Raw genomic sequence first — 14,875 nt, forward strand, 5'->3', positions numbered from 1 at the left:
ATTTCTCTCCTGAGGCGGAAAGCCGGGAGCCGCATTCTGCACACACCTGATTTTAAACTTTGAGTGTCACCTTAATTTGTGTTGTGTTTTTACCTCTTACTCTGTGTGAAGCATTGGTAACGCGCTCAGCGGATTTTAGCGCTGACGCGCTGCCCCACAGAACCGCCATTCCCGGCCACGAGACAGGCCACGCCCCTTTTTAGGCCACGCCCACCCGCCGCGCTTAAAAGCACCCGCTGATTACGAGCGTGGTTGCTAGACAATTTCTCTCCTGAGGCGGAAAGCCGGGAGCCGCATTCTGCACACACCTGATTTTAAACTTTGAGTGTCACCTTAATTTGTGTTGTGTTTTTACCTCTTACTCTGTGTGAAGCATTGGTAACGCGCTCAGCGGATTGTAGCGCTGACGCGCTGCCCCACAGAACCGTCATTCCCGGCCACGAGACAGGCCACGCCCCTTTTTAGGACACGCCCACCCGCCGCGCTTAAAAGCACCCGCTGATTACGAGCGTGGTTGCTAGACAATTTCTCTCCTGAGGCGGAAAGGCGGGAGCCGCATTCTGCACACACCTGATTTTAAACTTTGAGTGTCACCTTAATTTGTGTTGTGTTTTTACCTCTTACTCTGTGTGAAGCATTGGTAACGCGCTCAGCGGATTGTAGCGCTGACGCGCTGCCCCACAGAACCGCCATTCCCGGCCACGAGACAGGCCACGCCCCTTTTTAGGCCACGCCCATAGAACTCTTCCACCTAATATAAAAATGTGCATACACCGGAAGCGCAGCGGACGGGCGCAGCGGGAGCGCCGTTTGCGCGCCGAAGGGGCGCCTAAGGCAAGCCCGTCTGCGCCCGTCCGCGCCAGACCGGGCCATGGGACATGGCACTCTGTTCCTCCCATTACCTACTCAGCCCATGCCCTCAGGGATCTTCAATATCCCGCATTCTCTGCTTCCCCCACCGCCATTCGCCGTACCACCGCCCTTGGCATCTCGCGCCATAAACAGTCTTGCTCAGACAGATCTCTACCATCAAGCACGCCTAGCAAACGTTCCACTTCGATCAGGGTACTCTATTTAAACACTCGCTCGTTAGTAAAACACTCAGAGGACATCTTTGTACTCCTTTCTAACTCCAACCCTGACTTGCTTCTGCTTACGGATACCTGGTTGACATCCGAGTCTCTCCCTGATATTCTGTCCGCCCTCCCCCCTGACTACTACATTCTCCATACCAACCGCCCTGACGACCGACCCGGGGGAGGGGTGGCAGCCATTATATCAAAACGCCTTACCTCTGTTTCCTCCAACCCCCTTCTCTTACCGGGGGTCGAGAATTTACTCTTCAGTGTACAAACTAACACTGGTGCCCTTACCTTTCTCCTACTATATCGGCCTCCTCACTCCATGCCCCACTTCTCTTCCATCCTGAGTGAACAACTTTCCGCGCTATTAACAGTACACTCTGACTTCGCCATTTTTGGCGACCTAAATTATTGGTTTAACAACTCCAATGCCGGTCCTCACGCCATCGAGCTATTCGAGACTCTTGAGAATCTGAACCTCACCCAGCATGTCTCTCACCCCACCCACATTAAGGGCCATATTTTAGACCAGATTTGGTCCTGTAATCTGGCCCTGTCTTCACCAGTCACTCCCCCTTGTACCTGGTCTGACCACTACTTGGTGGACACTACCATTACAGTTAGCGGCCAAACTTTCACTCCTCTAATGGCCGGGGGACAATCACGGAAATGGAACACCTACGATGCCCAGGGCTTTCTCTCTGCCCTCGCCGAATCCTGCCCCGACCCTCTTCTGCCCAGTAATATTGATCACCTGGAACAAGAAATCGGTTCCTGGCTGGAGTCGGCCAGCGACCCGTTTGCCCCCTTGGTTACCTTCCCTCGTACTAGGCACCGGTACGCTCACAGGTGGTTTTCCGACGATCTCAAGACCTTGAAATTAAAACACGTCAATCAGAACGTATTTGGAGGCACGACTACTCTGACTCTGCCAGACAGGTCTACCTGATCACCCGTAATAATTATAAATCCGCTATCAGGTCAGCAAAAATGGAACACTTTTCCAGCAGGATCGCGTTAGCCACTAATAAATCCAAGGAAGTGTTTAGAGTTCTAAACGAGCTAACCACGGATGATAGATCACTCCCAGCTCAGACTCCTACCCAGGATACTTGTGATACTTTGAACTCTTTTTTCCTGGAAAAAGTCATCAAAATTAAAAATTCCATCCCTCCCCCCACCCAGCTTCCCCCTCCTGATCCCTCCCTTGATAATACGTCGACTTTCACTACCTTTCCTGTTATAGACACGACTTCCTTAGTGGAACTTGCCACCCGTGTGAAATCCGGCTCTCCCAATGACTGCTGCCCTCCCTCTGTTCTGCGTAGTATCTGCCTCAATCTACCAGACAACATTCTTCATTTGCTCAATAGCTCACTTACCAGTGGCAGTGTCCCCACCTCATTCAAGGAGGCCATCTTGGTGCCCCTTCTTAAGAAACCTGATGCAGACCCCATTGAGCCATCAAACTACCGTCCTATCTCCCTCCTTCCCTACTTCTCTAAAATCCTGGAGGCTCATGTCACTCGCAGCTTATCAAACTTTGTCGAATCCTCCCAGTACCTTGAGCCCAACCAGGCGGGCTTCCGACCCGCCCACTCGACTGAGGCGGTCATTTTAGCAGTTCTCGATACACTCAGGTACAACGCTGATATCGGGAACCCTCAAGCCCTCGTTCTCTTGGATCTGTCCGCCGCGTTCGACACGGTGGATCATAACATCCTTCTCCACCGTGTCGAACAGGCCGGCATCCGAGGCTTGGCTCTCGATTGGGTTAGATCCTTCCTTACTGAAAGAACACAGGCAGTCCGCTTGGGTCCTTTTACGGCAAAAAAATCTCCCACGTCCTGCGGAGTCCCCCAGGCCTCCTCTCTCTCCCCGCTTCTATTTAATTTGTATCTCCGGCCACTGATCCAATCCCTCCTCAAATGGGACATCACAACCTTTAATTATGCTGATGATTTGCAGCTTGTTTTTTCACTCAATTCCCCTCTGGCTATCAACACGTTCCATGCTGTAATGACTCACATAAAACTCTGGATGGACCAGAACCAGTTAAAACTCAACCCAGGAAAAACTGAGCTTCTTCTTCCCGGCCTCAGCCATATCCATTGGGGCCCTCAGTTCTGGCCGTCGGAGCTTGGTTCCCCCCCCACCCCAGCTAAAACAATAAAAAGTCTGGGCGTAATTATTGACACCGAACTTACCCTCAAAGCCCAAGTTGGAGCGGTAATTTCATCATGCATGTTCCAGCTTAGGAGGATTCACAAAGTTTGTCACTTCCTCCCCCCTGCGGCACTCACCCAATCTGTTACTTCACTGGTACTTTCACGTCTTGATTTCTCTAACTCTATCTATCACGGCCTTCCACTTTATCTGCTAAATCGCCTCCAGGTCGTCCAAAACCAGGCAGCTCGCCTGATCCACGGACTACCTCATTGGCAATCCGCTAAACCTTTGCTCCATAGCCTTCATTGGCTCCCTGTGAATCAAAGGGTCGCCTTTAAGGTGGCTTGCCTCACTTTCAAATGTCTCCACTGCCCTAGTCCTGGGTTTCTCAACTCCCTCATCCGCCCCTACCGCCCTACACATAACCTCCGTTCTGCCTGTAATGACCTACTAATCACCCCAAAAAATAAAACCAAGAAATTTGGTGGCCGCCGTTTTTCTTATTTAGCCCCCACTCTCTGGAATTCCCTCCCCCTGTCCATCAAATCCTCCCTTTCTCTTCTTTCCTTCAGGAAACTCTTAAAGACCCATTTGTTCCCATCATTATGTTAGGTTCTGTGTATTTCTGTTTCTCTCACCTGTCTAGCAGTGCCAGGAAGCTTCGGCGTCAGTGCGCTTTACAAATAGCACTTAACATAACATAACATAACCTCTTTGGGTCTTCTTATCTTCTCAGCTTAATTCACTAGTCCTCGTCTTCTATCTTCTCAGCTTGCTTATCTTATAGCTAGAAAAACATTTATTTATTAACAACAAACTTAACTTCCAATCTTTAATGCAGTGTTTTCATTTTCTTAATAAGACCTACCAGCTGGGGATGTGGCCTATGCTCCTCTCATGTGTATGTGTGTTTTCTGATCTTCTGTCTTTGTACTGGAAACTAAATTAGATAACTGATTAGTAATAGGCTAATTCCTTGTCACTAATGTATTTCTTCTTTTTTTTCCTTTTAGGTTCCTCACCTCACTGAGTTTCTGCAACACTTTAACTCTTCTTTGGTAAGTATTTGAAAATAGGTTGCTTCACCTTCAGTATTCCTTACTTCTTGACCAATTGTTTAAACTATATTTCTTTTTTAAAGAACCTTACTCTCTGTAGTTGCTTCACTACTTGAGTGTTTCTCAATAACTAAACTTCCTGTTAATACTTGTAAATTGCTGCAGTCTTTTTGCTCGTATTCTAATGAGATATTGTTATTTCAAGGTATCTCTGCATTTTAACTCGAACACGTACTTTTATTAATGTGGACTTGTGCTGACTCTAAATACCTCCTTCGAAATGTGTGACTGCCTGTTCCTCCCTCTAGCCTTGATGTTCCTGACAAGGGACCCTTCCCATGGGACCCTTAGGAAACCCTGCACAAGACAGAAGGTTGGAGTGCCACCCTACCGGTGGATACCATGGTACCCGAGTTACCTATCCGATGGGAAACCGGGTGCATAGGTGTGAAGTGGTGTCGGTAACCTCCGTCAAACTCAATGCAGGACTACAGGAAAGTGCTGCTGCTGGAAGAGGAGAAAGTGTATTGAGGAATACAAATGTGGATTCTTGAAGAGAAGAACCTGAAAGCATAGGAGACAGTGTCTGTTTCACTCGGGGTGACCAGGAGACCTAGTAGACGGATGCCCTCCGATGTCGGGTGCTTAAGGAAAGATGACTGTGAACTTGGCTCTGTAGCTGCGAGGACCAGGCAAAGCTGAGGACAACCAGGACCTGGATATGAGCTGTCACACAAAGGATGTCAAGTGCTGAAGGGTCGGAGTCCAGTGGGAGCGCCAACAAGCCTTGGCAAATGCAACCCATACAGGAAGTCAAGAAAGTGCATGGATGGGACCAGCAAGGTCCAGGAGACTCACCACATGCAGCGGACTCAAGGTAGGTCCCGAGAAATCAGTGGAGCTCAAAGAAAACAAAGGTTACCCTCAAATCGACCCACAGGCCAAAGGCACAGAAGCCGCGAGAAGACCTCAAACAGCTCACCAAAAGAGGCAGGTCATGATGCACACAAGGTGGTGTGGCTTAAGATTTGGTTTACTGGCGGTGCTAGAGGTTGGGGCTACTTAGAGTCCAAAGTTCTCTTTGCAAAGATGTCAACAAGCCTATGCAACTGCAGAGGGGACGTTGTACCCAGGGGTTTGGGTACTGCAACCCCCACAAGAACTACTGGCCTCAAACTTGGTAAGAGGGTAGATCAGGCTTCGGGAGCTGAGAAAAACCACCACCTGTGTTGCAGAACTCCTGGAGTCAAGAGGAGCTTGGGATCTGCAGACCAGTTGACTTAGTTGCTGTGGCTGCAAATGCAGGGGAGTGACTCCTTCACTCCAAGGGGGATTACTTTGGTTGTCCTTTTTGCTTCACAGGCCTTGAAAGGTTACTGTATGGTGCACAGGCACAGACAATACAGCAGACTGGAAATGCAGTGAAGTCGGCCCAAACGAAGTCTAGCAAAGTCCAAAGTGCTGAGACGGTAGAAGTGCAGTGGTTTCAGTTCTCAATCTTATCCCACTGTGAATCTAGGGACCTACACCTAGGTAAGCCCTTACGTATTCTAAGGAAAGAGTTGGAAAGATTTAGGGGACCCTCCCAGTGGTGTGTCGGGACAGATGTGAGGTTACGCCCATGCCCTTTGTCCAGTTTCGCTCCAGAGCAGGAGCAAACGGCTTCCGTGACTGGGTTGAACTGGACTATGAACAGGATCACCAAATGTGCCCCTCATGCAGTCCTTCAGGCGCTGGCAAGGTCTCTCACCCAGCCCTAATAGACTAAATCCTGTCCGGGAGGTGGTCACACCTCCTTGTGACAGGATGTCTATTGTTCAGCCTTCCTCTACTCAAGCCTGGCTCAGCAGCAAGAGGGCAGAAATGTGTCTCTGGTTGGCAGCAACCATTCTGTGCTGTCCAGAACCAGGAGGCTGGTACCGGGAACACTGAGAGCCTAACGTAGGGCTCTTCCAGTGCTTGGAATCATACCTCCCACACCATACCAAACATGATAGGATTAGTTGCCGCCCGTTTTGAGATGGTCATTGCGTGATTACGCCGTGCCCCTCTATATAGTATATGGCTGCCTCATTTATAATCCGGGAGAATGGACTCCGTAGGCTGCAGGGGTGTCAGGCAGGAGCACCCTCTCACTTGGAACCAAGCACCCTGCCCTCAGGATTGTAAAGGTCTGCTATGGGTTGACTTATAGGTTTTGAGTGCAGTGACCCTTTGATATAGTAAACCTATATCTTTAGTAAGTGGTGCATGCACCAACTTACACAGGCTGCAATTGCAGGCCTGTAGTTCCATTTTGAATGGTCTCTCATGGGTGGCATAGTGAATGCTGCAGCCCATACGAGACCTCTCGGGTACCTATGTCCTGGGTACCTGGGTACCATATACTTGACAAAGGTACCCCAGTATCCAATCTGGGGTGCACCTAAGTACATAACACAGCAGTTTAAAGAGAAAGTAGTTAGACTTTGGTCCTGATTAGCAGGATCCCAGTCAGACTAGTTAAAAACAGCATCACATCAATGCAAAACGTGTGGGTAACCATAAACAGCAAATCCTGTTTTTCTACAATTACCTAATAGCGAATCGCATATTGTGAATGAATGAATAGGAATGAATGCATGGGAATGAATTTGCAAATTACAAAAGCAATTGCAAGGGTGCCAGGGGGCCTAAGGCCCACCTGATGCAACCCCCAAAAAGGTAAGTGTGCACATGTTGTGCACACACATGCTCTAATGGCATGTGTGCGCGCCACATGTCACTTTTAAAAATGCACTTCAAGTTGAAGCTAATTAGCGTTTCCTAAATGCACAGTTTGCATTTAGGAAAGGCTTGATGCATCACATTTAGGGAATCACAAATTGTGATTCCCTGAATGCATTAGCAATTTAGGTAATTGCAAAAAATTGTGATTACCTAAGTTGCGAATGAAAAGCCTTTGATGCACCAGAAAATACTTTCCATTTGCAAGTTAGGTAATCGCAATTTTCTTGAGTCTTGAGTTTCTTTCTGAAGTCTGACAGGGAGCGTGCAGTTTGGAGGTGGAGGGGCAGGTCGTTCCAGCTCTTGGCAGCAATGTAGGAGGAGCGGGCCCCATTGCAGCTGTGGAGGATGTGTTCGGTGGTTGCAAGGGCTAGTGAGGGGGAGCGCAAGTGTCTTGCGGGTAGAAGGAAGTTAAGTTGTTGGTTGATGTTGGACGGTCCTTGACCATGTAGGGCTTTGTAGGTGAGCTTGAGGATCTTGAACTAGCATGTCTTGTGGATGGGGAGCCAGTGGAGGTTGCTGAGATGGGGGTGATTGGAGTCCAATTGGGAAGGTTCAGGATAAGTCTGGCTGCAGCATTCTGTATGGCCTAGAAGCACCTGAGGAGCGTGGAGGAGAATCCGGCATAAATTGTGTTGCCGTAGTCAAGTCAGCTAGTGATGAGGCCTTGAGTGAGGCTCTTTCTGATGTTGAGTGGAATCCATCTGAAGATTCTGCAGAGCGTGAAGAGGGTGTGAAAGCAAGAGGAGGCCACAGCGTTGACTTGTTGTTTCCTGGTCAGTTCAGTGTCAAGGATGCTGCCTAGATTGTGTGCATAGTCTGTTGGCCTGGGTGTAGGACTGGTTCTGCTGGCCATCAGCTGAGGTTCCATATGGATGTGTTTTCCCAAAGATCAGCACTTCTGTTTGTTCTGGTGGTGGATGGGTCTTCGGTGAGCAGGAGGATAAGTTGAGCAGATTCTGCATAGGCAATTATGTTGAGACCGTGCAATCTGGCAATGTCTGTGAGGGGGGTCATGTAGGGGTTGAACAAGGTGGGGCTGAGGGATGATCCTTGGGGTATGCCGCATATGATGTTCTTGGGTTCGGAGGTGAAGTGAGGCAACCAGACGCTCTGTGGGCATCCTGTAAGGAATGGATCAATCTGCTTGAGGTTGTTTTGCTGTATGTAGATGTTGTGAAGTCTGTTGATGAGGGTGTGGGGATGTATGACGTTACAACGCTTACTTTTAGCACGCATACCTTTACAACGCAATTTTTACAACGCAGAATCCATTACAACGAACTACCATTACAACGCATTTTTTTACATCGCAGATGTCTTTGCAACACATACCATTACAACGTAAGTATTGGTAAGTATATCATATTTTTAAAAATGTAAGTAATTAAAATTAATATAATTTAATTTAATTTAATTGTAATTTTATTTTATTTAAAACTCAAACCTAGCCTCGAACCCTAAAAATACCCATGTACCCCAAAACCCAAACCTAGCCCTGAACCCTAAAAATACCCATGTATCCAAAAACCCAAACCTAGCCCTGAACCCTAAAAATACCCCTGTACCCCAAAACCCAAACCTAGCCCTGAACCCTAAAAATACCCCTTTACCCAAAAACGCAAACCTAGCCCTGAACACTAAAAATACCCCTTTACCCAAAAACCCGAACCTAGCCCTGAACCCTAAAAATACCCCTTTACCCAAAAACCCAAACCTAGCCCTGAACCCTAAAAATACCCCTGTACCCAAAAACCCAAACCTAGCCCTGAACCCTAAAAATACCCCTGTACCCAAAAACCCAAACCTAGCCCTGAACCCTAAAAATACCCCTGTACCCAAAAACCCAAACCTAGCCCTGCACCCTAAAAATACCCCTTTACCCAAAAACCCAAACCTAGCCCTGAACCCTAAAAATACCCCTTTACCCAAAAACCCAAACCTAGCCCTGAACCCTAAAAATACCCCTTTACCCAAAAACCCAAACCTAGCCCTGAACCCTAAAAATACCCCTTTACCCAAAAACCCAAACCTAGCCCTGAACCCTAAAAATACCCCTTTACCCAAAAACGCAAACCTAGCCCTGAACACTAAAAATACCCCTTTACCCAAAAACCCGAACCTAGCCCTGAACCCTAAAAATACCCCTTTACCCAAAAACCCAAACCTAGCCCTGAACCCTAAAAATACCCCTGTACCCAAAAACCCAAACCTAGCCCTGAACCCTAAAAATACCCCTGTACCCAAAAACCCAAACCTAGCCCTGAACCCTAAAAATACCCCTGTACCCAAAAACCCAAACCTAGCCCTGAACCCTAAAAATACCCCTGTACCCAAAAACCCAAACCTAGCCCTGCACCCTAAAAATACCCCTTTACCCAAAAACCCAAACCTAGCCCTGAACCCTAAAAATACCCCTTTACCCAAAAACCCAAACCTAGCCCTGAACCCTAAAAATACCCCTTTACCCAAAAACCCAAAACTAGCCCTGAACCCTAAAAATACCCCTTTACCCAAAAACCCAAACCTAGCCCTGAACCCTAAAAATACCCCTTTACCCAAAAACCCAAACCTAGCCCTGAACCCTAAAAATACCCCTGTACCCAAAAACCCAACCCTAGCCCTGAACCCTAAAAATACCCCTTTACCCAAAAACCCAAACCTAGTCCTGAACCCTAAAAATACCCCTTTACCCAAAAACCCAAACCTAGCCCTGAACCCTAAAAATACCCCTTTAACCAAAAACCCAAACCTAGCCCCGAACCCTAAAAATACCCTTTACCCAAAAACCCAAACCTAGCCCTGAACCCTAAAAATACCCCTTTACCCAAAAACCCAAACCTAACCCTGAACCCTAAAAATACCCCTTTACCCAAAAACCCAAACCTATAACATTTTTAATATAATTATATACTTACCAATACTTACGTTGTAATGGCATGTGTTGTAAAGGCATCTGCGATGTAAAAAAATGCGTTGTAATGGTAGTTCGTTGTAATGGATCCTGCGTTGTAAAAGTTGCATTGTAAAAGTAGTCCGTTGTAATAGTTGCGTTGTAACGGTTGTTTACCGGGTGTGGTAGGATATGGTGTTAAACGCAGCTGAGAGGTCGAGCAGGATCAGAGCTATAGTCTCCCCATTGTTGAGGAGGGTTCTGATGTCGGCTGTGGTAGCGTCGAGTGCAGTCTCTGAACTGTGGTTGGCTCTAATCCCGATTGGGAGGCATCAAGCAGGTGGTTTTGTCCCAGGTATCCGGTGCGCTGTTAGTTGAGGGCCTTCTCGAGTACCTTGTCAGGGTAAGGGAGCAAGGAGATAATATTTGAGTTTGCTGGGGTCAGAGGAGTGTTTCTTTAGCAGGGATATGCCCTCTGCGTGTTCCCATCTGTCTGGGAAGGCTGCTGTGGTGATGAAGGTGTTGATGATGCTGGTGAGATCCCTGCTGATTTGATTGTTTCTGAGGAAAAAAGCCAGTTGCGGCTGGTGTGCGGTGGTTGGCCGAGGCTGTTGAGGTTGAGCACAGTGGGTTGGGGGTCAAAGTTGTTGTATGGTGGCGATCTTGCTGTGATAGTCCGGGAGGGTGTAGCGGAGTTCATGAGAGGGGTCAATTGTGTTATATGTAGCTGCTGGGTTAGAGAATTTCTTGACTATTTTGAATAGTTATTTTGTGTGGTTATTTGCTGTATCAATGCAGGTTGTGATGGCTGTACTCTTGGCTTCCTTGATGCTCAAGGGGTAATTGCTGAGGGCTGCTTTGTGAGCGGCTCAGTTGGAGGGGTTTCTGGTGGAGTGCGATCATTTCTCGAGTCGGAAGGAGTTGCGATTGGTGGTTCTGAGCTCTGGGTTGTACCAGCTGGCTTGTTTTGAGGTGTCGGTGGTTTTTCTAGTTTCGTCTGGTTGACTCTTTTGATGCATTTGGTGATCCATGCAGAGAAATTCTGAGTGGTATGTTCTAGGTCTGATGAGGCATCAGTTTGGGTGTCCCTGAGGGCCTAAGTCCACTGTGTCTCTGTTACCTTGCTCCTGATGCGGTTGGAGCTGTGCTGCTTGTTGATGGTGTGCTGAGCACCAAAGATGTTGAAGTGAATGATGGCATGGTCGGACCAGATGAGTTCTGTGATGTGGCTGTATTTTACTCTGTTTCTGGAGGTGGAGATGGGATTTAGTGTGTGCCCAGCTTTGTGCATTGGTTCAGTGACCAGTTGGGCGAGGCTGGTGTTGTTCAGCTTCTCTTGGAGGGTGGTGGAGTTAGCGTTGTTGGGATCATCGATGTAGAAATTATTGTCACAAATTAGGACACAGTGCAAGGAGTCGATGGCTAGGGGGGCGATGAGGTTGGAGATAGCATTGCAGAAAGCTGATCAAGGTTCTGGGGTGCATTTTATCATTGTCTGGGCATTGGTCTGTAGTTCGAAGTCGAGGTGTCCATGAGAGGTGTGTGGTCTCACTTTGGTGGCAATCCATTGGATGGTTTCTTTGAAGATGATTGCAATGCCCCCGCTGTGTTTGTTAGTGCAGTCTTGGTGTAGCCGTCAGATGTTGTGGTGGTGATGTCAGGGTTTGAGGAGATTGCCGTGGCCTGATTGCAGAGTGCTTGGGCGTTGAGCAAGATGCATTGGAGAGGTTTGTGTTGTGCGTGGCCTTTAGGGGATGTGTGGTGCAGGCTCTTGTGTGGAATGGAGATCCTGTATTGCAGGAGAAGCAGCAATGGTGGCAGTTAAAGAGACCTTTGGTTGCTCACAGGGAGGCGGTGTAGCTGTTGTTGTTTTGGTGTGTGATGTCTAGGTCCAAGAGCTCCACAGCTCTGAGGTGGAGGGTGGCAGGATAGCCAGGGCTCCTGGTGCTGGGTGTGATCCAGGCGCTCAGGACAGGTGCAGACAGGCATGACTTTTACCCGCTGCGTAGCCACACTGTGTCCTCCGTGAAGTAGGTCCTGGGGGAGGGAGGAGCGCTGGGCCACAGGAGGAGGGAAATGGCAGAAGGAGGGAAACGGCGTAAGAGGGAAGACATTAGCAGAAAAAGGCAAACAGAGCAGAAAAAGACATAAGAGTATAGAAAAACAGAGGACAGGAAAGCTAGCAGAAAAAGCCAAAAGAGAGCAGAAAAAGGCAAAACAGAAGGTAGAAAAGCATAGGGCAGAAAAACAAGCACAAAAAAGCAAAACAGAGGAGAAAATGCAAAATAGAAGGCAAGAAACAAGCAGAGAAGGTTCAAGCAGAGGACAAGTGGAGGACAGCAGAACTACAAGGAAGTAGTGGACTGCGGACAAGCTGGACTGGAGTACTGTTGCAGGGGGAGCAGGCATGAGGACCCGCTCCTTAATTTATTATTTAAAACATATTTTAATATAACTTAATGTTCTATTCCTATACAAAATAAACTTATACTACACAAACATAAGAAATTCAAAAGTTTTAGTTATAACTAAAAGTTAATTTGCACCCCGCCCAAACAGTACTATAAATCACAGACCTCTGTAAATAGATGTTGTGAACTTGCTAACCAGACTACAGTCTACTAGTGAAAGCCACAAGTGCCCACATTTTATTATTCTCATACACACACTGCCCACCGGGGTACCCATCAGGGAGATCTGTCCTCAGTGTGATGCTGGTGCTGAGCCTTACTCTGGGTCGATCCACTGAGGTTGAACCTTTAACTTATAGTCTTTGTACATCCTTACTCTGCCCCTCAGTGGATACGTTAGGAAGCAGGTTGCAGTGTCCTTATTGTTGGAGGCTGCTTCTGGTCAGCCTCATGCTTCCCCCTCAGTTACAGCCACTGATGTAAAGACGAACATTACAGTCAAAGGTTGCCCCTAAGTGAAGTCCTTAGGACATACGTACAGGACATTGTCAGAGGATGGGATAGCCATTGCTGCTCAGTCTGTAAACCTATCCCCAAATCCAGTATCCCTAAGCCCACACATGATAGGACAGAGAATCTTGTGTACCAGGTCTCAGCAGTTATAGGGCCTTTTCTGGTGCAGTTCAGCTCTCTCCTGTTCACATAACACAGCTTCGCAACTTGCCTTGCTGCACTGCCTCAACTGTCAGTAAATCTAGGCCATAATGTTTTTCTGAAAGAGTAGGCTTCCAGTATACATCTTATGCAAAAGAGATTGCACACATGTGTGCACCATAGTGCAAATGTTGTGCGGTTCACTAGGCAGACTTTAAGAGCGTCGGTGCAGGGGAGGACAGCAGTAGCAGGCCATTTTAAATTCATACTTTAGCTGCTCTGTTGTGCGGTGCTAAAAACAATATATCTACCCCCCCCCCCCCTCCCCGTCCCCAGAAGGGTCTATCTCCTCAGTCATTCTTTCCATTCATGAGATGATGGGATTTTTTATGGCATTTCTATGCGCCTGATGATAGTGCAGATATTGCAGTGAGGAGAAGAATGTGACGTTTCCCATTGCTTACCGTTGAAGGTGGCCATATGTTGCCTGATCTCCATGCTTTAATGCCTGCAAGCAAAAGAAACAGTATTAGGATACGTTCACAAGATATGTTGCTGGACTGTATTGAGATGGGCAGTCTTACTCTAACTTTTGTTCTGTGGAATTTATTTTGTTTGTTTCCTCCTTTGTATTTGTTATATCATTTCTCTCATATATTATGGTATTGTATTCTTGCAGACAATGAAAGAAATCTTGTATATCACATGTCAATGAATAGGTGTGAATTCAATAATTGGATGAACTGTGGACTGGATTCTCCTCGGGCCCTTAATCATGAGCTTCTATCACAATCAGGAACAAGTGATCCAACTACCCTATAGAAGCGATCTGAATTTGAGGTGGGATACTTCTCAGTGAAGGTGCAACCTTGCGGAACACCGCACCTCTAAATGTACAGCTGGTGCAGTCCACACTCTACCCTCTTACAAAAGGGATCCAACTGTAAGGCTGGATGCCTCCCAGTGAAGGCTGTCTCATGGAACACAACACCTCTAAGTGTACAGTCAACACTCTACTTTGTAGTGTAGTTCCTATCATCCCAATAGGCTCTGCGCATTGGAATAATACCTTCAATAGTAAAGGCCTGGACCAGACGTTAACTAGGTCTACTACTATCGATATTAGACTTAAAGTTTTGGGTTTGCCAGCTTAGCTCAGAGTTCACTAGAAACTTTCTCGAATGTTCAGGAAGGAATTAACTTCCCTGATTAGACAAGAAGGGATTTAGTTTCTGACAACCATAGAACATGACAACTTTGCTCTCCCCTAATCAAGAGTGTATCTCGAGAGTCGTGTGAACAAAAGGCAATTTATTTTACTCAGTCAGTACGTGCATTCTTAGTCTCACCAGATTGTAGAGAAAAGGAAGAGACGGGCGTGTTCAATAAAAGATGTTATTTATTGATCAGTCTCTTTTCTCATACAAGAGAAATGGATCGATATTATTGCAATACTTATAGTTAAGTAAAGTGCATACATTAAAAGCAGAAGTATAAAATAATACTGTAAAAACATTGATATGGTTTCTAAGCCATAAGATGTTTTAAAATGAATAAAATATATTACATACACATATACATTTGACTAAACGTACTCAACTGGTGTTTCTAAATACGCCTACCCCGTGTACCTGACCTAAGCCTAATACGTGGGCGGGAATAGAAAGTTACAGTTTAAGTTAAGTTTGTTTTTGCCAAGTGACTAACTTAAGAATTCTCTGCGAGGGGTTATTCAGTTCTGTACCTGGAAGTTAGGATGAATGAGGGATGGTATCTCTCTCTCTGGTCTCGATATTCCAGGCTGCCTGCGAGGGCTACCAGGAAGCGCCGGTGCTGGATCTC

At 47.0% G+C, this 14,875-nt stretch overlaps 1 protein-coding gene across 1 annotated transcript in view; it reads right to left on the reverse strand.

The window, feature by feature from the left end:
* Positions 1-14,875, reverse strand: part of LOC144767869 (uncharacterized) — a 190,355-nt gene that overhangs the window by 12,774 nt on the left and 162,706 nt on the right. The window contains exons 5-6 of the mRNA XM_078651227.1: positions 13,498-13,541; positions 11,089-11,215 (exon numbers count right to left, since the gene is read on the reverse strand). Of these exons, the coding sequence (XP_078507353.1) occupies positions 11,089-11,215; positions 13,498-13,541 (171 nt within the window). The remainder of the gene's footprint in view (positions 1-11,088; positions 11,216-13,497; positions 13,542-14,875) is intronic.

Source organism: Lissotriton helveticus, chromosome 7, assembly GCF_964261635.1.
Source record: "Lissotriton helveticus chromosome 7, aLisHel1.1, whole genome shotgun sequence".
In the NCBI taxonomy this organism is placed as follows: domain Eukaryota; kingdom Metazoa; phylum Chordata; class Amphibia; order Caudata; family Salamandridae; genus Lissotriton; species Lissotriton helveticus.